Source organism: Stomoxys calcitrans, chromosome 1, assembly GCF_963082655.1.
Source record: "Stomoxys calcitrans chromosome 1, idStoCalc2.1, whole genome shotgun sequence".
Taxonomy (NCBI): Eukaryota; Metazoa; Arthropoda; class Insecta; order Diptera; family Muscidae; genus Stomoxys; species Stomoxys calcitrans.
Window position 1 is genome coordinate 257,989,699 of NC_081552.1, and position 25,400 is coordinate 258,015,098.

At 37.4% G+C, this 25,400-nt stretch overlaps 1 protein-coding gene across 3 annotated transcripts in view; it reads right to left on the reverse strand.

Annotated features, from left to right (window-relative positions):
- Positions 1 to 25,400, reverse strand: part of LOC106084435 (uncharacterized) — a 61,261-nt gene that overhangs the window by 14,930 nt on the left and 20,931 nt on the right. For all 3 annotated transcript variants that reach the window (XM_013248116.2, XM_013248114.2, XM_013248117.2), the window contains 2 exons: positions 7,147 to 8,501; positions 5,530 to 7,088 (listed from right to left, as the gene is read on the reverse strand). In XM_013248116.2, coding sequence (XP_013103570.2) covers positions 5,530 to 7,088; positions 7,147 to 8,501 — 2,914 coding nt within the window. The remainder of the gene's footprint in view (positions 1 to 5,529; positions 7,089 to 7,146; positions 8,502 to 25,400) is intronic.

Sequence of the window (25,400 nt, forward strand, 5' to 3'; positions counted from 1 at the left end):
GCAAAATGTCAGTCAAATCGGACGAGAATTGCGCCCTCTAGAGGCTCAAGAAGTCAAGACTCAAGATCGGTTTATATGGCAGCTATATCAAAACATGGACCGATTTGAACCATACTTAACGTAGTTCTGGGAAGTGATATCAAAATACCACGTGCAAAATGTCAGTCAAATCGGACGAGAATTGCGCCCTCTAGAGGCTCAAGAAGTCAAGACTCAAGATCGGTTTATATGGCAGCTATATCAAAACATGGACCGATTTGAACCATACTTAACGTAGATGTGGGAAGTGATATCAAAATACCACGTGCAAAATGTCAGTCAAATCGGACGAGAATTGCGCCCTCTAAAGGCTCAAGAAGTCAAGATCCAAGATCGGTTTATATGGCAGCTATATAAAAACATGGACCGATATGGCCCATTTACAATTCCAACCGACCTACACTAATTAGAAGTATTTGTGCAAAATTTCAAGCTGCTAGCTCTACTCCCTCGAACGTTAGCGTGCTTTCGATTGACAGACGGATGAAGGGACATGGCTAGATCGACTTAAAATGTCATGACGATCAAGAATTTATATATACTCTATGGGGTCTTAGACAAATATTTCGAGGAGTTACAAACAGAATGACGAAATTAGTATACCCTCATCTTATGGTGGAGGGTATAAAAATTATATTAGCAAACCATAATGGCTATGTGAAAAGTTTGTCCCAGTTCCTTAGTGGAATGTTCATGGGTAAAATTTGCATTTGCATATGCGATATTCAATATATTGCTGCTTATATGGAAATTATGCATAATGATGACTGCAAAAGCTATTGTGATGACGAGGAAACGATTGAACACTTGCTCTGCTCATGTCGGAGTCTTAAGGGCTTTCTATCTCCAGGGGGGCCTTTTTCTCTCATTTCGGCGATCTTCCAGATGTGTCTCTGGGAAATTTTCTCTGGAACGTAAAAAATGAAGAAATGGTTTCGATGGGAGACGAGATAAAATCCTACAAACGAGCGGCACGAATGGTTGGCACTCACCGGGTAGACACTGAGATGAGCAAGGGTCGATTCGCGAGAGATGCACATACGTGTAAACGTTCCGCATAGGCACTTTTCCCCGACTGTCTCTTCTTGTAATTTTTTCGTATATTTCATATATATCACACTTGTTGTTTACCTTTTTAACCGCACTTATTATTCTCGCTAGGGTATCTTACGGGGCCAGGCTGACCTCCGAGTGAACTCATCTTTCATGATGCGCTACCCATTGAACTTAAAACTAAACCCATCGTCGAAATGAACCTGCCACGTATCTGCACCAAGTTTTCAATCCACAGCTATAATTTTAAATCCTTGGTGTATTAAGAACAAGCGGACACCCCTACTGGAGGTGAAGTTTAAAGAATTCTTAGAAAAATTGAGCCTTAAAAATGGAAAATATTCTTTTCCAGTTTCAGGCCAAATATGTAGGGTTGAGTAAATTTTTACTTCCGTAAAATAGTGGGTTTATAAGATTGATGCCATTTGTTGCATAACCTTTTTTTGTGTACTTTTTAGATCGAATATCCAAAAATAGCTGAGACATCTCAGTTTTAACGATATTCAAAATTAATTAGTAGTCCAAATGTATAGCGTTTTTGGGGTTGTGTTATTTATTTCCCTGTTTAGTAAAAGTATTCGGCACTCGATCTAAAATGTTGCAGATGGTTGTCACACTTTTGGGGTTGCCAAGAAAAATACGCTTTGCTTTGAAATACGCTGCAACCGCTGATGGTTAACGAATTGGCGAATGTGCGAATGTGGACATATAGAAACAAGTAATGATTTTTGTGGGAATACTGCGACTTTCTTATCAAATTAATGAATATTTCAGTTGTGGGAGGGACAGACAGACATAACATGAAAGACAGACACATCATCCCATCTCATGGCTTAATGTGACACAGAGAGGAGACGAATTACCATAACAAAACTAAGAACCAAATTTCTAACAATCCTCTATAATTGATAGAAACGATAATAAATTCAAAAAACATTCCATTGTCTTTTGTTAGTTATCGTAACTTCAATCGTTAAGAGAATATTGAAAATCTGGTCCTAGTACTTCCCATGCTTTTATGTTCTGAACGGACGACACTTTGGAATTGCTTACCTTTGGGATTATCATGCAGCAACTGTAGTTTGGGAATGCTATTGGAATTTGTGGGGAATCAACTGGGAGGTCTAGTGCAACACAATCCAAATTGGAAGCACCAACAACTGGGACCATTTTTACGTCTAGGTTTCTTGCGTTCATAACGCAGTGTTAGTAACAGTTTCAGTAGATAGATGAGGAATGTGTGTTTTCTGAAAGATGACAGGGGTGTGGCGTTTTGATTTTTTTTATTAGAAAAAAGCATTAAGAAAGAGATTAATAAGCAAAAACACTCAGTGATGAACAGATCTCTTGTTCAGAGGACACCTGTATAACATTTCCGTTAAGAGGTTTCCTGTTAAATTGTTTTTTTTTTGCGCACAAAAGAGAATATTCACCTCTTGAATTTATGGTTAGTGGTGGATTGACATATTATAGCAGATAGATGTGTGTGTAGAGAGAGAGAGAGAGAGAGGTAGATCTGTGGACTCAGTGTTTGTAAGTGTCATGTGTAATTAAAATTAGAAAAATAGCCACATGACGTAAAGAGAGCGACAGCCAACATTTACATTTGGTGGCATATTAAATTTAGCGTAGCGTAGCCAAAATGCAAAAGTTGAATGAAGAGAAACAAAAAAATTTATTAACTATATTTGTTTTTAATTTAACTACACTCAGAGAAATTTTTTAATAAAAACAGCAAAAATGTTTGCTGCAACAACAAAGACAGCAGTAATGTTTGGCTAAGAGTTGGTTTTCAATGCTGCTGTCGGAATAGTCGCTGAAATTTTGATTTCGAGCAAAATTTGACAGTAATCAAGTTTTTCATTCCATGCCAAAAGACGTTTTTTTTTGCCTGCTCTCATTTTTTATATTTTTTCTGCCAAACAAACAAAATATCAAAAAGAACAAGTAAAACAGGCATTAAGCCAAACTTTGGATACCCACCACCTCAGGTATATATGTAAACCACCTTTCGTCACAATCCGGTGAAAATTGTATAACTTATGCACCCAAATTCGGCACGGACATTGAGTAGTCTAATAAATATAAGTCACTGTTGAATTTTGTATTTAAAATTTCAACAAAATCGGGTAATAAATAAAGCTTTTATGGGCTTCAGACCCTTTATCTGGAGATCGGTCTGTATGGCAGCTATATCTAAATGTAATCAGATCCGAACATTATTTGGGACGGATACTGGGAGACCTAAAACTACCCACTGTTTCAAATTTCAGCGAAATCGGGAAATAAATAATGCATTAATGGGCTTCAGACCCTTTATCGGGAGATCGGTCTGTATGACAGCTATATCTAAATGTAATCAGATCCGAACGATATTTGGGACGGATATCGGGAAACCTAAAACTACCCACTGTTTCAAATTTCAGCGAAATTGGGTAATAATTAGGGCTGTTATGGGCTTCAGACCCTTTATCGGTAGATCGGCCTATATGGCAGCTATACCTAAATATAGTCTGATCTGAACCATATTTGGGTCCTATGTTGGGAGGCGTAAATCTATCCACTTTTTCAAATTTCAGCGAAATCGAATAAAAAATAAAGCTTTTATGGGTTCAGACGCGTTATCTGGAGATAGGTTTATATGTCAGCTATATCTTAATAAAGTCCAATTTGAACCATATTAAGGTCAAATGTCGAGAGGCTTAAAATAGCCCACTGTTTAAAATTTCAGCAAAATCGGGTAATAAATAAAGATTTTATGGCCTTCAAACCTTTTATCGGCAGATCGGTCTATATGGCAGTTATATCTAAATAAAGTCCAATCTGAACCATATTTGGCTCAGATGTCACAAGGCCTTACACTACTCACTGTCTCAAATTTCAGCGAAATCGGGTAAGAAATGAAGCATTTATGGACATAAGACCCTTTATCGGCAGATTGATCTATAAGGCAGCTATATCCAAATATGGTCCGATTTGGCCCGTTCAAGAACTTAACCAGCGTGCATCAAAAAGACGTATCTGTGCCAAAATTTCAGCTCAATATCTCAATTTTTGAAGGCTGTAGAGTGATTACAACAGATGAATAGACACAAGGACATCGTTAAATCGTCTTAGAATTTTACGACGATCCGATATATATATATACTTTGTAGGGTCGGAAATCGATGTGTTTCAAACGGAATGACTAAATGAATATACGCCCTATCCTACGGTGGCGGGTATAAAAAACGAACCACTGAAACCAATAAAACCAAAGACATACATTACGTAAAGATAAGGCATTAGGAAATGTCGATTAGGGATATTTTTGAACGCATAGATGGCATTGTATTCATTGGGATGGAACCTCTTTTACATAATCTATAAAAAGTGCACATATACTAGCCCAGTGCATGTGCGTTTTAATTAAATCGATAAATATATTTATTTAAGGGTTCACATATTCAATATTACACATATTCAATATAAAATTTTATAGAATCGCAAAAAAGATTGAGTGCCTTTTGACCAGCGACACCTGTTGATCACTATATGTAATTAAAATATAACCGAAAGATGAGGCCCATTTCACTAACGGCATCTGGCGTCTAAAAAGTGCAAATCATATACACTATCTTTCCATATTGCATGTCTTTGATCAAACAATCGAAAGTGATGCTGGCAGTTAGGGTTGCCAACATAATTTCTTTTGCTTTTTGCTTCACTTTAAGTAGAGTACGTCTTTTCTCACACCTTTTATGGAGTTTGGAAAAACTGAACAGAATACCCTGCTTTTCCATGATTACTGTAGGACATAACTTATGAAACAATTTTAATTGAAGTATTATGTTATCATCGAGACTTTTGTAGTGTTTCAAAAAAGTAATCGCGAAAAATGTGTGTTTCAATTGTGAAAAAATAAAAATAAAACAGTAGAAATTTTCTGCTGTTTTCAGATGGTAAATGTTAAATGTTTTTTTTCAAAATGTCAAAAACACTTCAAAAGCTTGTATATGACACCTTATCTTGTAATTTTGAAAGGTTTCCTGGAAACAATTGTTATAAATTTTCTACAATTTAATTATTTCAACTAACAGTAGACAAAATGTCTATGAAATCATGTTTATGCAATAAATTCATTAATGTCTCATATAATGCCAAAAATATTACATTGATATACAGGAAATACCTTAACTATTGTTTGGTTGCTCAAAATTTTGAAACTGTCTCCTTCTTAGGTTAAACATTTTTAATTTTAAATCATCAGACAATGTTTGCTGAAATCAGCAAACTTGTTTTTCTTGATGTAATTAAACATTGAGTGAGTTAATTTAAAAATCTTTGAATTAAATGTTTAGATCCTTTTGCATTTTAGCTGCTCGCATCTATGTATGTATACTCGAACATACATTGTATGTACATGTGTTGGGCGGTTTTCCTTATTCTACTACTCACTTGTTGGCTGCCTTCCATTTGTTGGCCTCTTTGGCGGCTTCCAATTGTTCGGGTGGCAACTCGATGTCCTCGCGATGGGGATCAGCTTCATCTTCCACATGAGAGAATGTTACCTTTTTGTCAGAGGGTGCTGGTGAGGCTTCTTTCTTCACCGAAAGTAATTGCTGTTGAGTGTCGTCTTTTCCATCCACGACCTTCAGATGCGTCGAAGATGGTTTGATTGTTTGCTCTGCTTCTTCTTCATCTTGTTCCTCTTCAGTTACAGGTTGCAATTGGATTTTAGTGCGATCCTCATCCGAAGAGGCTGAGTCGATGGAGGAAATCGGCGCCAATAAAGTGTTTGATTTACGTTCTGGTGTTGTGCGGTCTGTTATGGCCAAAGTTTCTTCTTCACTACTGCCCATGCGATCCAAGGGTATGGCAAGTTTTGAAGTGGCCACCTCTTTAACAGCACTGCTATCCTGAGTGGCCAAAGATTGTTTCAAAGCATCGACCGAGGTGGCATCTAAAATAAATTTGAGTTCTTCGGCCGCTGCCAAGGTGGCATCGTCGGGCTGATCTATTTCCTCATAGACATGTTCTCTGCGCAAGCGAGGAGCTTTCTTGGGGGGTTTGTTGGGATCCTCTTCCTCGTCCGCCTTTTGGGCGTCAACTTCTTCTTTTTGGTTATCAACTTCTTCCACTTTGCTGCTGGAATTTTCTGTACCCTCTACTTGCACCTTACTGATCTCTATAATTTCCTCTGGTTGCACAATACTACTCTGGGGCTCCTCGGCACTGGCATCCTGCCGTCCTAGCCGTTTGCGACTAGGAGACTCGTCCAACTCTTCAATGTCCAGTATATCATCAGAGTCCTGCTTCTCAATAAAATGCGGTATATCACTTCTTTTGGCTTTGGGAGAAATTTTCAATTTCATGATCTTTGGCTGGTCATCGGGTATGGGTGCCACTTTGTCTTCCTTGCCCAAATGCAGGCGTTTGATGTTCAAACGCTTCTTCTGGCGATCGGCCATGCTCTTGAGCTTCTTCATCATGGGGAAACAACGTGGACTCTTGGGGTGTTCGTAAATTGGGTGAACTTGTGGGGGTTCGGTTTGTGGCACTTGTTCCAGACTATGCTGTAGACTTGAGGCGTTGTTAAACGTATCGGGCAGTGATTGAGCGTCTTCGTTGGATCGTGTGCCGTAACGGCGGCGCCTAAAGAGTCGGCGAACTTTGTTAAAACGATTGGCTGCTTTGGATTTGGCTGTGGCCAGCACGGAGTCTGAAACACAGGAGAAGCTTTCGCTGTGCAAACTGTTATTTTCGTGGTCTGTGTCACGGGGTAAATGATGCTCGGAGTGGTGACCCTCCTCGTCGTCTTCTTCTTCGGAAAGCTCTTGCAAATAGGGATAGGTTTCCTGCACCAAAACTTGATCGTCAATGCGGACTTTTTTGTTTGACTTAGGAGACTCGGATAAAAATCGGATCTCCTGGGACTTTCTAAGCATCAACACAATCTCAGGCTCATCATTGGGCCCCAGAGGACGTTTATACAAGTGCGTCCATGGATAGCCACCCTGTAAAGGTAATAGGATTATCTGTAGCATTGTTGGTTCTGCATTTTGAAACACTTACCCTTTCTTTGGCTCTTCTAAGATCTTCCCAGCGATAGGTTTGCAATGGCACCGGAGGTTTATCAGTATTGGTCTGAACCAAATATTTCTTAAGAGATTGATAATACTCCCGTTTGCAGTCTAAGGCTAGTTTTTCAGCGTCGCTGGACTCAGCACCCTGCAGCGGAGGCAACGAATCGATAAAAAGTTTTCGTTCAGCTTCTTCTGACTCGGTTTGAGGTGTTGGCACTGTGACTAGTTTCAGATTCGCATTGGAGTTGGAGATCTCCTTGATTTGTGAATCTAAAATGCTGTTGACTTCGGAAATTTGCTGATCAACAACTTGCGAAAGTTGGGATTCGTGTTGTTGACTTGGTGATGCGTCCACTTGGTCGCATGACTCCTCGGCCTTTTTGGCAGAATCTTGAGATGATGGCTCCGTGTTTTCTGTTGTCGCTGTAAGATCAGTCTTTTCAATTGTAGCCTCCTCCTTCTCGTCTGGGGGAGTGTTTAGTAATGCTGCACCTTTAAAGCTGTTCGTCTCAAATGCCTCGACAATTTTTTCTTCTATATCCTGCAGCAATTGTTCAGCTGCTTTTTCTATCTCCTCTTTACTTATGGTGGGCTCAGTCTGGGCGGCTTGCAAAGGTTCGTTGGTTTCAAGGATCTGCTCGATGGGTTGTTTGGTTACAAGTTCTGCTGGCTCAACTTCTATGACAGAGCGCACATTATCCTTGGTTTCTATTTTGGAGCAGCCCACTTGTAGTTCCTCTGCGGCAGGTGTTAATTCGTTGATGCCCACACTTTCTTTGTGGGGGGTTACTTCGTTAAGCGTTTCTATTAAATGAGATTCGATTTCAAGGATTTTATCGTCGTCGTCGTTGTTGGGGGATGATGTGATGACTTCTTTCTCGACCTTTGCCTCCTTTTCGTCTTCTTCTAACTCTTCTTCGTCTGTCTGATCCTCTTGGTCGTTGACAAGTGTTTGGCTCTTACAGTCTTTGGTATTTGATGTGGCGGAATTAGTAAGGGAGGGTTGATTGGTTGTTGCTGTCTTAACTAAATGATCTGTTTCTGTGGTTAATATTGTTGTTGTTCTAGGACTACTACTGACTAGTTGCTTAACGCTAGATTTATCATCGTCACTGTCACTGAGACTTTCACTTTCACTCTCGCTTTCACTGTGACTGTCGTTGTGCGTTGTGAAATTCTGTGTGGCTGTTTGTGACACTTTTACCGGGCATTCATTGGCATTGTCTTCGTCCTTTCCCAATGAAGACTTGGTGAGTTTCTTTTCTTCTGTGGCATTTATTGGACTAAGTACTTGAAGAATTGCGGGTTGATCGATAGAAATTTCATTGGATCCAGGTAATGACACTGCAAATCATAAAAGGGAGTAGGGGAAAAATAACATTTAATTAAATTTCATAGTTAAAGGATATCTGAGTTGTAATTAAAATTTGGAAAATATTATATTATAAGGGTTATACTAAGTTTGTTATTATGCATGTAAAATCTGGAAATAATGGTCTTAGATCCTATGAAGTAAATACATTGTTCATCATTAGAAAATGGAAGCTAAATCGATCCATGTCCATATATAGCATTCACACTCTTTTTTATGTATTTTTTTTATTTAAGTCTATATAAGAAAATTCGACTTAAAAGAAAGAAAGAATCTATTTGACCATAAATTAATTTAGTCAAAAATGTTTAGCATGGTTCTACGACTTTTTAATGTAGGAAGCTTTATGAGATTTAATCGGTACTCATACGAAGGTAATGAACTTCTGTCCCACCCATTTCGACGGAGACAAAATAATAGAAATTGTTTTTGAACCGTTTCTATCAAATCAGAATGAATATTGTAGTACGGATCCCATACCACTGAACCGTGCTCGAGATCACTTCTGACTAGCGACGTATATAAGTTTTTCGTCACAGAGATATTATTAAGTTCTTTACTCTAGCGTTTCATGAAGCCAAGAGCACCACGTTCTTTGTTTACAACCATTGATATTGTATGTAGAATACACTGAGATGAAGATAACATTGTTCATCAGAGTCTCTCGTTGATCGGAAGATCTTTATATCATCTGCATACATTAAAATATTCGAGTGCTTTAAAGTAAAAGGACATCGTTTATGAACAAACAGCACAGGGCCAAGATGACTACCCCGTGGAATATCTGAAGAGACAACAATTGATTTGGAAACTGCAGTACCAAATTTAACTCTTTGAGTACGTCCAGTCAGATATGATCTGATCCACTTTAGTTAAGAAGGACCTTCTTAACTAAAATCGGTATATATAGTATCCGTTTGGTAACGTTCCCTAAGGCCATCGTTGACCAAACATATAAATTCTAAAATATTTGTTGTCGTCGATTTCGATTTTCGGAACCCATGTTGGTAGGGAGACAATATAGAAGAGACTTAATGTGAAATAGTGTCAGTCAGAATTTTCTCTAATAGCTTCGGAATAGCATTCAAAATTGTATTAGAATTAGAAACCTCATTGAGATTTCCGGCTTAAAATAACGGTCTTATATAAGATTGTTCCACAATTCCTGCAGATATCCATGCTTTAATGAACTGTTGATAAGTGTACAAAGGGGATACGAAAGTTCGAGAGCGCAATACTTTAAAATGTTCAATGGAATTCCATCTGGACCAGGATTAAAAGTTATCTTCAGTGACCTTAAATTTTCAAGTACTACATTTGTTGATTGTTGATGGATATGTTCCACATAAATCATAATAATTATCTGAGTAAGTAGTGATAAAAAAATCAGCAGAGATGTCGGCAATACTTGAATCGTTATCAGCTACTTTAGCTTTATATCAAAGAAAGTTCGGTAAACTATTACAACGACGCTTTGAATTTACAAATTTGTAAAAAGATTTTGGATTTGATCTCAATTGATTTCTTATTTTATTCAAATAACTACCATATGCCAATCTGTTTTCTTTATTACATTCGCATCTTGCTAAAGAATACATCGAAAAGTCAGACATTGACCCTGAGCGTTTAAACCATTTATACAATTTATTCTTCTTGTTCTTCAGCCTAGAATGATTGGTTATATTCCATGGAGGACCAGAAGCATTGCAAAAACTAGTTATAGGGACAGATTGAGAAATAAAGTCAAGTAGCACAGTATAAAAAGTTGAAATCATTGCATCGATATCTTTAGATGTGAAAATTTCATTCCAATGAACAGATGAGAGTAGTGAGTTCAGTTTGATGTAAACAGTTTTAGCAAAACAGTACACTTTTTCAATTGCTACATCTCTTTTAACTTTAAGAGTGGGATAGGATATAAGTAATTTGAGTGTCGGATGATGTCCAGCTTCAGGACTTACAACCGGATCATTAGAACTTAAACATAACTCAGATGGTTGATTAACGAAAAGAAGATCGAGTAATTTAGAAAACGTATTGTTTATGTAATTAATTTGAAAAAGACCAAAATTTAACAATATGCCGATGCATTCATTAGAAATGCCATTTGGTATCACGGATGTTAAATCATTTGACTCGGACGAATGAGTGCAGTTAATTTGAGGAAGATTAAATGCACCAAGGGCAATCAATGTGTCTCTTGGTTGAAATGACATTGCAGAGTGGCGATGACATTGTGTCCGAGCATTTCGCAGAAAGTCGCTTACCTGGGGCTAACGAAGCAAGACTTCAGAACGAGCCCTGACTGTTCTTGACGTCATGCTGGATGCAAGGAGAAGCGAACTTCTCCAGCGTATGCGATGGCGAAGAGTTGTAGACGGTATACCAACTTTGCCCTACCAACATGGGTTCCGGAAATCAAAATCGGCGATAACAAATATTTTAGAATTTACATGTTTGGTCAACGATGGCCTTAGGGAACGCTACCAAACGGATACTATATATACCGATTTTATTGTAGTAAAGCATTTGATAAAGTCAACCACAATCTTCTGTTAAGAAAAATATACCTTATTGGCCACTGTTCTTTTAATTGGTAGCAGAATATGCTAGATAGCACGTGAACACCTCCTGGAGTTGTGGAGAGGCCTGAATTAGCGGATTGGACCATTATCTACTGCTGAGAGTGCCTTTCCGCTCTGCGGATTGGATTGCAGATACGTGATTAAAATAAATATCCTCACATGGGACGTAAGAACATGAAATAAATATTGAAACATGTTTCAAAAATATCTTTACGGCTGCAAATTCAATATCCAAGGAAGATTCCACTATCATTTCTTCAAAAGGAAATTCAGTGGACATCGCTATTAGCACACCACCGCCAGATTTTTTAATTTTATCGTTCCGATGACGCCTGCATATTTGATATTTGGAACGTGATATTTCAGAATCGTATACCTTATTCTGAAACCAAGTTTCAGTAAAAGCGATAATAAGACAATCGAAATTAAGACTATTAGAGTAAAGAGACGAAAGTTTTGTATTTAACCCTCTAACATTTTGTGATCAGCAGAAAATGAAAAATTATGATTTTTGGAATAATTTCAGAGTTAGAATTAGTTGGGAGGTAAACAACATCAGATGAAAGAAATTTTTTACGAAAAACATTTGAAAAGTTTGCTTTAACAACAAAAAGTCTTCTGAAAATAGGATGGCATTCATATTTTGCTATAACAGCAAACATTTTCTGCTGTTTGCAAAAAGCAAAATGTTTATATATCAAAAATACTTCAAAAATTTCTTATCTTGTAGTGTTAAAGGTTTTTAGAAAACAATTTTAGCAAACTTTCTGCAATTTAAAAATTGTTTAAGTTATTTTTTAATAACAGCAAATAAAATAACTACTAAAATCTTAGAGAATAACTCTTTAACAAAAAATTAACGCCCAAAACAAACAAAAATCTAAAATATGGGAATGGCCATATGTTTAAAGATTTCGAAAGTGTTTCCTTCAAAGGTAAACAAATTGAATATAAAATCAACAGACAATGTTTGCCGATCTTTGGAGTTGACTCTTGTGTCCGCTAGAGGACGCAATTCTCAACCGATGCAAATAAATTAATGTTTGACACCATGACTTGTGTACTAACATCTAATATACTTGCCAAGAATGTTCTAAATTGGTCTATAACCTTATGTAGTTCCCATATCAACTTATTTCCTAATTTGACTTCTTGAAGTACATGGATATAACGGCTTAAAATGTCTAGGCGTGTTTAGGATCTCAGTTTAATATTTCAATGAGTTGCAAGCGGAAATACAAAGTTAGTTTATCTCAATCCACCATGGTAAAGGATGTAAGAAAAAACATTAAATTAACTTCGCATTGTCTATATCATTACGTGAACAGTCAACATAATTTTGTATTAAAAATGTCTATTAAAATTTATTTTAGAACATATATGTCATGTTTTTTGGCTTTAACTCGTTGAGTTAATTTTAAAATAAACAACAACACCAACAAATGACATGCATTACTCTTGACATGTATGCAAATGCGTATTCAAACACATTCTCTCTTCCATTCGTTATGACGTGTGTATCAATGACGATCTCTTGCTCTCTTCAGTAAATGTGTGTGTCCTATTACATAAGATAAATGTGTGGGAGAAAAAAAAAAACACCCAGAGATGGGATGGGCAAGTAATAAAATTGAAAAAAAAAACAATACACCTGAATTATTCATCAAAAAAATGACTATGAAGTTGTGATGATGTGCCTTTTTGCATGTTATTTTCTTTTGTATCAACTTCTATTCTAAATGATTTCCTTTTTGTGTATAGAAGAAATTTGTAACAAACGGAATATTTTGAAAATTCATTTTAACAAGTCCCATATAACATTAGCATACACATACGTCTAAATATCACAAGTAATATTTCACACCAAACACAGTGTTTTAAAGCGAATGTTGATAACCAGGATAAACAAGACTGTTTAGCAAAGACTTTTAAGATATTATGCATCTTAAAAGCGCTTGACCAGGAAAACTGAATGACTGTGTTAACTGCAGCCCTGCTTCAGCTGTGAGATTAGGTGGTAAAACTGTTTACCAACTTGCCAAATAATGCAAAGAAAACATGTAAAAAGGCATTAAGTTCGGCCGGGCCGAACTTTAGATACCCACTACCTCGGGTATATATGTACACCACCTTTCGTCATAATCCGGTGAAAAATGCATAATTTATGCCCCCATATCAGCTTTATCGAAGTATGGTTCGGTTTGGATCAAATTCGATACGGTTATTAAGAGGTCTAATAAGTACAAGTCATTGTTCAATTTGGTCTTTTTGGTAGCCATATCTAAATATAGACCAATCTGAACCATATACGACACGGATGTCGAAAAGCCTAACATAAGTCACTGTGTCAAATTTCAGCGAAATCGGATAATAAATCTGCTTTTTATGGCGTCAAGACTTTAAATCGAGAGATTGGTCTATAAGGCCAATTAAAGAGGGCTGTCAAAGGGCCTAACACAAGTCACTGTCCCAAATTTCGGCGAAATCGGGCAATAAATGCGCCTTTTATGGGTCCAAAACTTTAAATCGTGAGATCGGTTTATTTGGCAGCTATATTCAAATCTGGACCGATCTGGACCAAATTGAAGAAGAATATCGAAGTACCTAACACAACTCACTGTACCGAATTTCGGCGACATCGGCCAATAAATGCTCCTTTTATGGGCCCAAATCCTTAAATCGAGTGATCGGTCTATATGGCAGCTATATCCAAATCTGAACCGATCTGGGCCAAATTAAAGAGGGCTGTCAAAGGGCCTAGCACAACTCACTATCCCAAATTTCGGCGACATCGGACAATAAATGCGCCTTTTATGGGTCCAAAACCTTAAATCGAGAGATTGGTCTATAAGGCAGCTATATCCAAATCTGGACCGATCTGGGCCAAATTGAAGAAGAATATCGAAGTACCTAACACAACTCACTGTCCCAAATTTCGGCGACATCGGACAATAAATGCGCCTTTTATCCGCCCAAAACCTTAAATCGTGAGATCGGTTAATAAGGCAGCTATATGCAAATCTTGATCGATCTAGGCCAAATTACAGAAATATATCGAGGGGCTTAATTTAACTCAATGTACCAAATTTCGGCGACATCGGACAATAAATGCGCCTTTTATGGGCCCGAATCCTTAAAACGAGTGATCGGTCTATATGGCAGCTATATTCAAATCTGAACCGATCTGGGCCAAATTAAAGAAGGATGTCAAAGGGCCTAACACAACTCACTGTCCCAAATTTCAGTAAAATCGGATAATAAATGTGACTTTAATGGGCCTAAGACCCTCTATCTGCTAATCGGTCTATATGGCAGCTATACGCAAATCTGGACCGATTTGGGCCAAATTGAAGAAGGATGTCGGAGGACCTAACACCACTCACTGTCTCAAATTTCAGCAAAATCGGATAATAAATGTGGCTTTAATGGGCCCAAGACCTTAAATAGAGAGATCAGTCTATATGACAGCTATATCCAAATCTGGACTGATCTGGACCAAATTGAAGAAAGATGTCGAAGGGCCTAGCACAACTCAGTGTCCCAAATATTATCAAAATCGGATAATAAATGTAGCTTTTATGGGCCTAAGACCCGGTGGATCGGTCTATATGGGGCTATATTAAGATACAGTTCGATATGGCCCATCTTCGAACTTCAGCTGCTTATGGACAAAAAAAGAACCGGGCAAAGTTTCAGCTCAATATCTCTATTTTTATAGACTGCAGCGTAATTTCAACAGACAGACGGACGGAGATGGCTGAATTGTCTTAGATTTTTACGTTGATCAAGAATATATTTGCTTTATAGGGTCGGAAATGGATATTTCGATATGTTGCAAACGGAATGACAAAATGAACACACTCCCATCCTTCGGTGGTGGGTATAAAAAGTGAAAATACTATCTCTTGAAACCTGTAAAACAAATGTGGTATTATAGTTGAATAAGCTTTAAATAGGGGGTTTAAAAAAGATTCAGGGTAAAATAGCAAACATCGGTTCATGGTTATGATATATGTCTTGTAAGCTTTGCCGGTACGTAGCGCCTTCGTCAATATTATTGATAACACTACAAGGAATATTTTTGTGGAACATTTTAATGCTCCAAGTACCTGTTGAAAGGATCTTTTTGGCAATTGTTTGCAAAATGTTCGCCGTAAGATTCTATAGGTCTCCAAATGTACCAAACACTACTTAACTAAAACGTCACAAATATTCGAATGTCAGCTGATTTTGAAGGCAATTTCAGATGGAAAATAAAACGATCAATATCAAATTTTCTGCAGAGCGGTTGGAATGGTGTTTTCTACGTCCTTATAAGTGTTAATTGTATGCGTAGCTGACACGAAGAATTTCGAAGTTCACACGGGCATATCTGTCTACATGATATTTGTTTTACTGACAGCTCCATAAATTATTTATAGGTCACCATAAGCATTTGCTGGTGAGCGTATTTAAAAAGAAACAAATTTTTGATAGAGTTCAAGCCCTATGGTGAGATTGCGTTATATTTGTCGTTATATAACAACCGGCTATTGTTGGCGAACTCAAACACCTAAAAGTGAACAAAATGTTTGTGTATCGCACCAAAAATCTTTATAAATATACGTTGCCGAGCAAAAAAACTGCAACAACACCTAAAATAGCTCGGCTAGTGGTGGGTCGAATTAAACGAATTCCACGCCATAGTGGCAATCAAATGGCAAAAGCTCTGAAAATATCTCGTTAAACGATGCATCATATGTTGGGCAAGAAAAAGCGTGCTAAATTCGGCCGGGCCGAGTCTTATATACCAAAGACCTACGCAAGACCATTCATTTCTTCATACCTTCATGCCTTCCACCATAGGATGGGGGCATAAGACCCCATAAAGAATATATATATTTTTGATCGTCATGTCATTTTAAGTCGATCTAGCCATGTCCGTCCCTCTGTCTGTCTGTCTGAAAGCACGCTAACTTTCGAAGGAGTAAAGCTAGCCGCTTGAAATTTTGCACAAATACTTCTTATTCGTGTAGGTCGGTTGGGGTGGCAAATGGGCGAAATCGGTTCATGTTTTGATATAGCTGCCATATAAACCGATCTTGGGTCTTGACTTCTTGAGCCTCTAGAGGGCGCAATTCTCGCCCGATTTGACTGAAATTTTGCACGAAGTGTTTTATTATTGAAACTTTTAACTACTGTGCTAAGTATGGTTTAAATCGGTTCGTTACCTGATATAGCTGCCATATAAACCGATCTTAGATCTTGACTTCTTGAGCCAATAGAGCGCGCAATTCCCATCCAATTTGGCTGAAATTTTGCATGATGTGTTTTGTTATGACTTACAATAACAGTGCTAAGTATGGCGCAAATCTGTACATAACCTGATGTAGCTGTCATTTAAACCGATCTTGGGTCTTGATTTTTTGAGCCTCTAGAGGGCGCAATTCTTGTCCGATTTGGCTGAAATTGTGCATGAAGTGTTTTATTATAACTCTCAACTACAGCGCTAAGTATGGTTCAAATCGGTTCATTTTTTGATTTAGCTGCCATGTAAACCGATCTTGGGTCTTGACTTCTTGAGCCTCTAGAGGGCGCAATTCTTATCCGAATGAACTGAAATATTACACAATGACTTCTACAATGTTCAGCCTTCATTTATGGTTCGTATCGGACTATTCTTATTCAATATTCTTTGTTTGCCTAAAAAGAGATACCGCGCATAGAACACGACAAATGCGATCAATAGTGGAGGGTATATACGATTCGGCCCGGCCGAACTTAGCACGCTGTTACTTGTTTTTTAATGATTTTGGCCTGACTTTCCAAGTCAATCCAGCGTTGTTTGTTTATCTTGTTTATCGCCATATTTATATATGCAAGGGCATGTAAGATATGGCAACTCTAAGTATAACAAGTGTCATGTTAGCATACTTAGAACAATTTTGTTTCTCTCTCGCTCTTACTCTCACTTTTGTAATAACTGTAAGTCATGTTCGCGTGCACATGTTTTGGATTTTCAACTTCACCCCACATTCAAGCACATGCGAACCATTCCTCACGTGTTGTATGATGGCAAAGCAATAAAACTGAGTTTCCACTTATGAATTCAATACTATGGTTTACCACTCATCGGATATAGGAAAATAATCATTGTCACTGGCATAAGAGCATCTTACAGCTATTAAAATTTAACACATAATTATATTATAAGGCATTTTTAATTATTATGTATTTCTATATCATTTTCGTGGCGCAAAAGATTTTTCATTTTTTTCGTTTACATTACTTATTTTCTTTCTTATTTTGGTCTGTGTTAACCACTGTACCACTATTATATAGTTAGCTGATATAGCTGTGGTGCAACATAAGTAATAGACACAATTTTAGATCTTGGTCCTATGTGAATGTTCGAAGAATGTTTGCGTCGATTGATGGCGTTGTTGTGTTTTTGATTGCTTTTGTTTTTGTGGCTCTCTAAATAAAAATTTTGAATTTTAGCCAAAAAGTCTTCAAAACATGGGGCAATTACGAAATTTCTTTTTATTTCAGTGTACACAATTAAAAAAAAAATCCATAATTTTTTCGGCTCTTGGTTTCATATGAGATGGAGTGGAACTCGTATATTCCTTGTAAGTAGAGAAAAAAACATAATAAAAGACATTGGGGACAACACTAGTGTAGCAGCGATTCGAACTGGGTGGGTGTTTGGTTGTACCAGATGACACTGGGGATGATGCTTATAACGCCCACTCATTTGTATAACATAAAAAATTTCTGCTAGTTAATATCTAAGGGTTTTTCGGGCAGAAGCCCATCATCACCTTGGGGCTCTATGAGTCATCAACATTTGTAAATCCATAAATTTCAAGGCCAATTGATAAAACGAACGAACTTCCAGGTTTATTTTTTTTTGTAAATTAGTTTGAACTTTGTTCCCTTGAGTTCTTTTTTTTTTCTGGGGACTTCTTTCTTGCCTCTAACCGATTTTCTGTAAATTTTTTGGTTGATATCTCGTTCGCCAATTCGTGAAGATGAGAACAAACCGCCCGTACCGTGGTGCAGATTTCAACTACTAAATTGTGTGAATTCATTCTGTATGACCCCAAATATGCTTTTGTGTTTTTCTGATTTTTTTTTTTGTATTCATCTTGGTTGGCTCCTTTTTCGTTGATCTAGCATTCGTATGAGAAACGTGTCTCGCTGCTGTTCCCCAAAGCACAAAACAAAAATCCACATTACCTAGAGGCAGCTATAAAAGTTCGCATACATATCAAAGAGCAACGGACAGCATCCCAGAAAACAGGCAGGGCAACACATTTTTTCCTCTCTCTCTCTTGTTCTCATTTTGAGAATGTTGCGGCATAAATATTTCCCTTTTACTGGCCTCATAGTTAGATTTTTAATGTTTGTTTTTATTGACGTTCGTTTTTTTTTAATGGCTTGTTTGTTTTGAAAAAGTTCACACTGGGTAGTGATCACCTGTCTTTCTGTATCTTGCCCTACCCCCATCCCCCCAGACACCTGAGTAACTTTGCAGCAAAACGCAGACTACTGTGGATGCGGGATTTTGAAAAATAAAATAAACAAGTAAGAGCGTGCTAAGTTCCGCCAGGCCGAATCTTATATACCCTCCACCATGGATCGCATTTGTCGAGTTCTATGCGCGGTATCTCTTATACCGCGCATAGAACTCGCTGAATCTCTTATACCGCGGAAGAGGAACATTTAAGCTATTGGAGCTATATCAAGTTATAGTCCGATTCGGACCATAAATGAATGCTGAACATTGTATTTCAGTTCATTGTAGGGGCTCAAGAAGCAAAATCGGGAGAGAGACTTATATGGGAGCTGTATCAAGCTATTGATCGATTCAGACCATATTAGACACGTATGTTGAAGGTCATGAAAGAAGCTGTTGCACAAAATTTCTGCCAAATCAGATGAGAATTGCGCCCTCTAAAGGCTCAAGAAGTCAAGATCCCAGATCGGTTTATATGGCAGCCATATCAAAAAATTAACCGATTTGAACTATACTTAGCTCAGTTATTGGAAGTCAAGCGGCTAGCTTTACTTCTTCGAAAGTTAGCGTGCTTTCGACAGACAGACGAACGGACGGACAGACGGGAGGACATGGCTAGATCGACTTAAAATGACATGACGATGATTATGGGGTCTCAGACGCATATTTCGAGGTGTTACAAACAGAATGACGAAATTAGTATACCCCCATCTTACGGTGGAGGGTATCAAAATAAATAAAAACTTATTGTCATGGAATTTTTATACGTACACCTTGGTTTATCACAACGAGTCAGTATATGTTTTGTTTAATGCTTACTTTCGATTTACTCTAGTCTATTGAGAAATAACAACAGTAAATTGAAAGTACCAGGTTATTAACCTAAATCGATGACACAAGTTATCGATAATAAATATGATTTTGATCAATCGTGTTGAATACATGGACCAACAGAATCGTCTTTGTGATATTTTATAATTAAACAGAGGCTACAGTCATTTAAAAAAGCAAAATTATTCAATATTGTTTTTTATAGTAATTTTTAAAATTTTTGTTGGCAACCCTAGAGTTTTTCTATCAGTCAGGCGACATGCAAAAAGGAGGTAAGAAATTACTATTTTAAAGATAAAAGTGGAAAGACATAAATAGAATATTATCTCGATATACGACCAATTACGTTTCCTAGAAATTACGATTTATATTGAAAAAATGCTTGAATTATACTGAAATTGGGGCTTCCCTGGATATATTTTTAAACTATAGAGACGACTTAAATCGAATGACGATGTACATCAAAGTTAGAGGAAACAAGTTTTTGGTGACGTGAAATGGAGATGACGTAAATCTAAGTACTTCTATATAAACATTTTCCAAAGAGTAATATATCGCAAGTCTAAACAAGTAAAAAGGTGTTAAGTTCGGTCGGGCCGAACTTTGAATACCCACCACCTCGGGTATATATGTAAACCACCTTTCGTCATAATCCGGGGAAAATGCATAATTTATGCCCCCATAGCAGCTTTATCGAAATAGGGTATGGGGCCAAGACATTAAATTAAGAGATCGGTCTATATGGCAGCTATATCCAAATCTGAACTGATCTGAGCCAAATTGAAGAAGGATGGCGAAGGACCTTACAAAGCTCACTGTCCCAAATTTCGGCGACATCGGACAATAAATGCGCCTTTTATGGGGCCAAAACCTTAAATCGAGAGATCGGTCCATATGGCAGCTATATCCACATCTGGACCGATCTGGGCCAAATTGAAAAAAATTGTTGAAGGGTCTAACGCAACTCACTGCTCCAAATTTCAACGACATCGGACAATAAATGCGTCTTTTTTGGGTCCAAAACCTTAAATCTATATGGCAGCTATATCCACATCTGGACCGATCTGGGGCAAATTGAAGAAATTTGTCGAAAGATCTAACGCAACTCACTGTCTCAAATTATGGCAAAATCGGACAATAAATGCGCCTTTTGTTGGCCAAAAACCTTAAATCGAGAAATCGGTCTATATGGCAGCTATATCCAAATTTGGACCGATCTGAGCCAAATTGAAGGCGAATGTTGAAGAGCCTAACTCAACTCAAATTTCGGTGAAATCGGACAATAAATCCGCCTTTATGGGGCCAAGACCTTAAATCGAGAGATCGGTTTATATGGCAGCTATATCCAAATCTGGACCGATCTGAGCCAAATTAAATACGAATGTTTAAGAGCCTAACACAACTCACTGTCCCAAATTTCGGCAAAATCAGACAATAAATGCGCCTTTTACGGGCTCAAGACCTTAAATCGAGAGAACGGTCTATATGGCAGCTATATCCAAATCTGAACCGATCTTGACCAAATTGAAGCTGGATGTCGACTGGCCTAACACAACTCACTGTCCACAAACTTCAGCAAAATCGGATAATAAATGTGGCTTTTATAGGCTTACGGCTTGGAGGCCACCATACCGCAGAGGTTAGCATGTCCGCCTATGACGCTGAACGCTTGGGTTCGAATCCGGGCGAGACCATCAGAAAAAAATTTTCAGCGGTGGTTCTCCCCTCCTAATGCTGGCAACATTTGTAAGGTACTTCTGTGTAAAACTTCTCTCCAAAGAGATGTCGCACAGCGGCACGCCGTTCGGACTCGGCTATAAAAAGGAGGCTCCTTATCATTGAGCTTAAACTTGAATCGGACTGCACTCATTGATATGTGAGAGTTTGCCCCTGTTCCTTAGTGGAATGTTCATGGGCAAAATTTGCATTTATAGGCCTAAGACCCTAAGTCGGCGGATCGGTCTATATGGGGGCTATATCAAGATATAGTCCGATATAGCCCATCTTCGAACTTAAACTGCTAATGGACAAAAAAAGAATTTGTGTACAATTTCAGCTCAATATCTCTATTTTTAAAGACTGTAGTGTGATTTCAATTGACAGACGGACGGACATGGCTAGATCGTCTTAGATTTTAAAGCTGATCAAGAATATATATATTTTATAGGGTTCCGACCCTATAAAATACATATATTCTTGATCAGCATAAAAATCTAAGACGATCTAGCTATGTCCGTCCGTCTATCCGTCTGACTGTCGAAATGGATATTTCGATGTGTTGCAAACGGAATGACAAAATGAATATACCCCCATCATCCTTCGGTGGTGGGGGTATATTCTATTATCTATAGAAATCGAAATAGAATCATTGAATCTTAACTGTAGCTCGCATGGCTTTTTTTGTATTCGGAATGGAATTGCGTTTTGTAGGTGCTCAAAAAATCAAATTGGACAAGTGTGTTAAATATCCTAGCGAAAAGATCAAAATTGTTTTAGCAGTGTTTATACCCTCACTAATTCTGGCGACATTTTTGGGGTATACATCCCAGCGACACCACCTGAGGAGAAGTTTTACCCACATGAGAAGTAAAATGGGTAGGTTTTAGCGATTATCAAAATGACAATCTACGATAAAGTCTAAGAATTGTTGTCCAATAAACCGGATTTTAACTACAAAACGGAAGTTTGATAAATTTTAGACCAAAACTAATTTTTGGTCGTTAAAAATCTGAAGCTCAATTTTGATTTTAGTCCCATTTGATAGGCAAAAATTTTTTAGAATTTGGCTGTGTGTCGAATGGTAGCAAAGTTGTAGGGATAGTAAAAATATGACGTTAAGTGTGGTAAATAATTTTTGAGTAGCCCAGGGGCTAGTAAGATTTTTGACAGCACAGCAAATGTTGTCGTTTCTATGAGCAAAGTCCCATCGCAGTAATTGTAAATTCATTTGCGTTTTGGTCATCAACTAGCGTGCGGCATAGCTTAGCCGCCTACATTGTGAGCAGACGTGATGGCGCCGCCGTTTAGTGATTTTTCCATAACGGCGTCAATAGCTTGTTTACCTGGCATTAGTTTTGTTCATCATTTTAATGTAAACAATAGAAGCAAATTATTTTGCATTAATTTTTCGTGAAGTAATGGTTCCATGTACAAAACTTCCAGCAATTGGGAAATATTTAATACAGATGTCTTTAAAATAACATTACTTGCCTTACCTAAAATATCTCCATATTACAACATTCGCATTTGCAATATAACTGTTAGCAGTAATGGAAAATATTTTTGGGAACTGGACAAATGCGCGACGGTATTGGGTATAATCCTAACTCGCTAGCAACTTTGGAACTAAGCAACTGCGTTTAAGGGCATAAAATATAAAACAAGGCGCCAGATAAGCTATGGCTTACTAATGGGTTGCCCAAAAAGTAATTGCGGATTTTTCATATAGTCGGCGTTGACAAATTTTTTCACAGCTTGTGACTCTGTAATTGCATTCTTTCTTCTGTCAGTTATCAGCTGTTACTCTTAGCTTGCTTTAGAAAAAAAGTGTAAAAAAAGTATATTTGATTAAAGTTCATTCTAAGTTTTATTAAAAATGCATTTACTTTCTTTTAAAAAATACGCAATTACTTTTTGGGCAACCCAATATTTTCTATAGGAAAAGCAAAGGAAAGAAGTAAAAGCGAAACGAGGCTCTAGAAGTTTGACAAAACATCAAACTGTTGATTTCATTTTCTTAGGAACCAAGATAAATCCTTTACAACACATTTAGTCACATAATGGCATAAAAATTTAAAAATTCACAACAAATATTAATTTCTCAATTTTCTGCTATAGCCACTAGTGTGCAATGAAACTGTTTACTTCATATGCTTCATTGTTTATTTTATTTTATCATATTCATGCGCTAATCTAGGCATTTTGCAGTCCATGTACCAAAGTATGTGTACTACTGACACTGGTTTCCAACAAAAAAAAAAAAAAAAAACAAAAACGAAAAAAAACAAAAAATGGGGTTTTGTGGTCTCTCATCTTGTACAGATTTTTTTTTTATGAAAACCGAAAAAAAAAAATATTTTGTTTGTTGTGGCCGGTGCAGACGCCGCTTTCACATTCACATTAAGAACAGACATGTCAAGCAAAAAAAAAAATATTTTACGAAATAATTGATTTCTTTCACACGCACCAATGTATGAGAATTTTTTCATTTGAAATAAATTTACTTGCCCATTTGCTATGTATTTATATTTTTTTATTTTAGCCTTCTTTTCTTCATTGATAAAATATTTGCATTTTTTCTTGCTTGTGCAAAGCCGCACGATCACCGAATATGACCCAATTTGTAATGCCATCAAAGCTTATTGAATGAATATGGTGTTTGCATGCAATGCGGTGAAGGGAATGTAAGCAAGCATGTTTGTTGCCGGCTAGTTGCTTGTGTATGTGTGCTAAAAATGTGCACTTGGCTGCATATCTGCATGGCTGTCCCTGGTAACGTATACTTATTTTGCTCTTTCATCGCCGACATCACTCATACGTCAGAGTTGACGTTGTAACGCAGCGCCACATTGAAAGTACATTGCAAACTAATTGGTCGATATTAAATGTTGCTTTCGTTTATTAATTTTTTGTGCAAGCTTAATAAGGGTTTAAGTAAAAAAAAACTTATTTAAAAGTTTTGAGATAAAATGCTAAAAGTTATTTCTCTTGCATATAACATTACCGGTGCAACATAATAATTTAAATAATTTACCTTTTTTTATCTTCTCGAAAATATTTGTTTTTTTTATTAATATTACACACAATTTTACAAAGTATAAGCACTTTTTGCTTGTAAATAGCTGAAATGACTGACTATGACGCAATTCTACTACCAGGAAAAGGCTAACAGACGAGTTTCTTAACCATATTTTGGGCAAAAATAAAACCATTGCTGCTTTTGGGAACTCATTTACACAGTTAATTGTAATAGCAGCAGTATCTTGGGAATTTTATGCCAAAACTGTCATCATTCGTACTTTTTATTCTGAGTCCTTGTAGGCCATCCTAGGTTATGACGGTAGTTTGCTATCAGAGTCATGCGGAAAAGGCGAATGTCTCCTACGGTTGTGGGAGATAGACCACTTAAAGAACCCTAAACGAATGTTATTCCAGCTGAGCCATATATATTACAATATTTAAACAAATTTAAGGATTGCTGACATACGATGCCATATAATGGGGAACTGTGAAATGGCTGGAGAGATCAGCAAACAAGTGCCCAAATCGTTCTTGTGTGAGATTTTTAGCTAGATGCATGATTTCTACAGGGGAATTGTGTATTAAACATAGCAGTAAAGGTCTGACTTCGGGGTCTTCAGGGCGGTTTGGTTGGAAATGATGCGGAACAAGACACAGTCGGTTAAATTGGGTTAAAATTTGTCTCTTTCTATACCTTGGGAGGATGGGAGTATACTAATTTCCTTATTCCCTTTAACATTCCCTGTAACACATGGAAATATTAATCTGATAGTCTTGACATTCTGAGTCGAATTAAATCATGTCCGTCCGTTGGTCTATCTGTCTGTCCATCCGTTTGTCTGTCTGTGGAAAGCACGCTTACTTCCGAAGCAGTTAAGCTAGTCGCTTGACATTTTACACAAATGCAAATTTTGCCCATGAACATTCCACTAAGGAAGAGGGGCAAACTTCTCACCTATCAATGAGCGCAGTCCGATTCAAATTTAAGCTCAATGATAAAAAGACTCTGCAGGATGAAACTTGCTGATACGCGTTCCTCAGTAAGAATAGAAAAGAATCTCTCCGAACCATTTAATACCAAACGAGGTTTCAGACAAGGAGACAGCCTATCGTGTGATCTCTTTAAAATTCTGCTGGAGAAGATTATACGAGATTCAGATGTGAATAGATATGGCACACTAATCACAAGAGAGCACATGCTACTCGCCTATGCC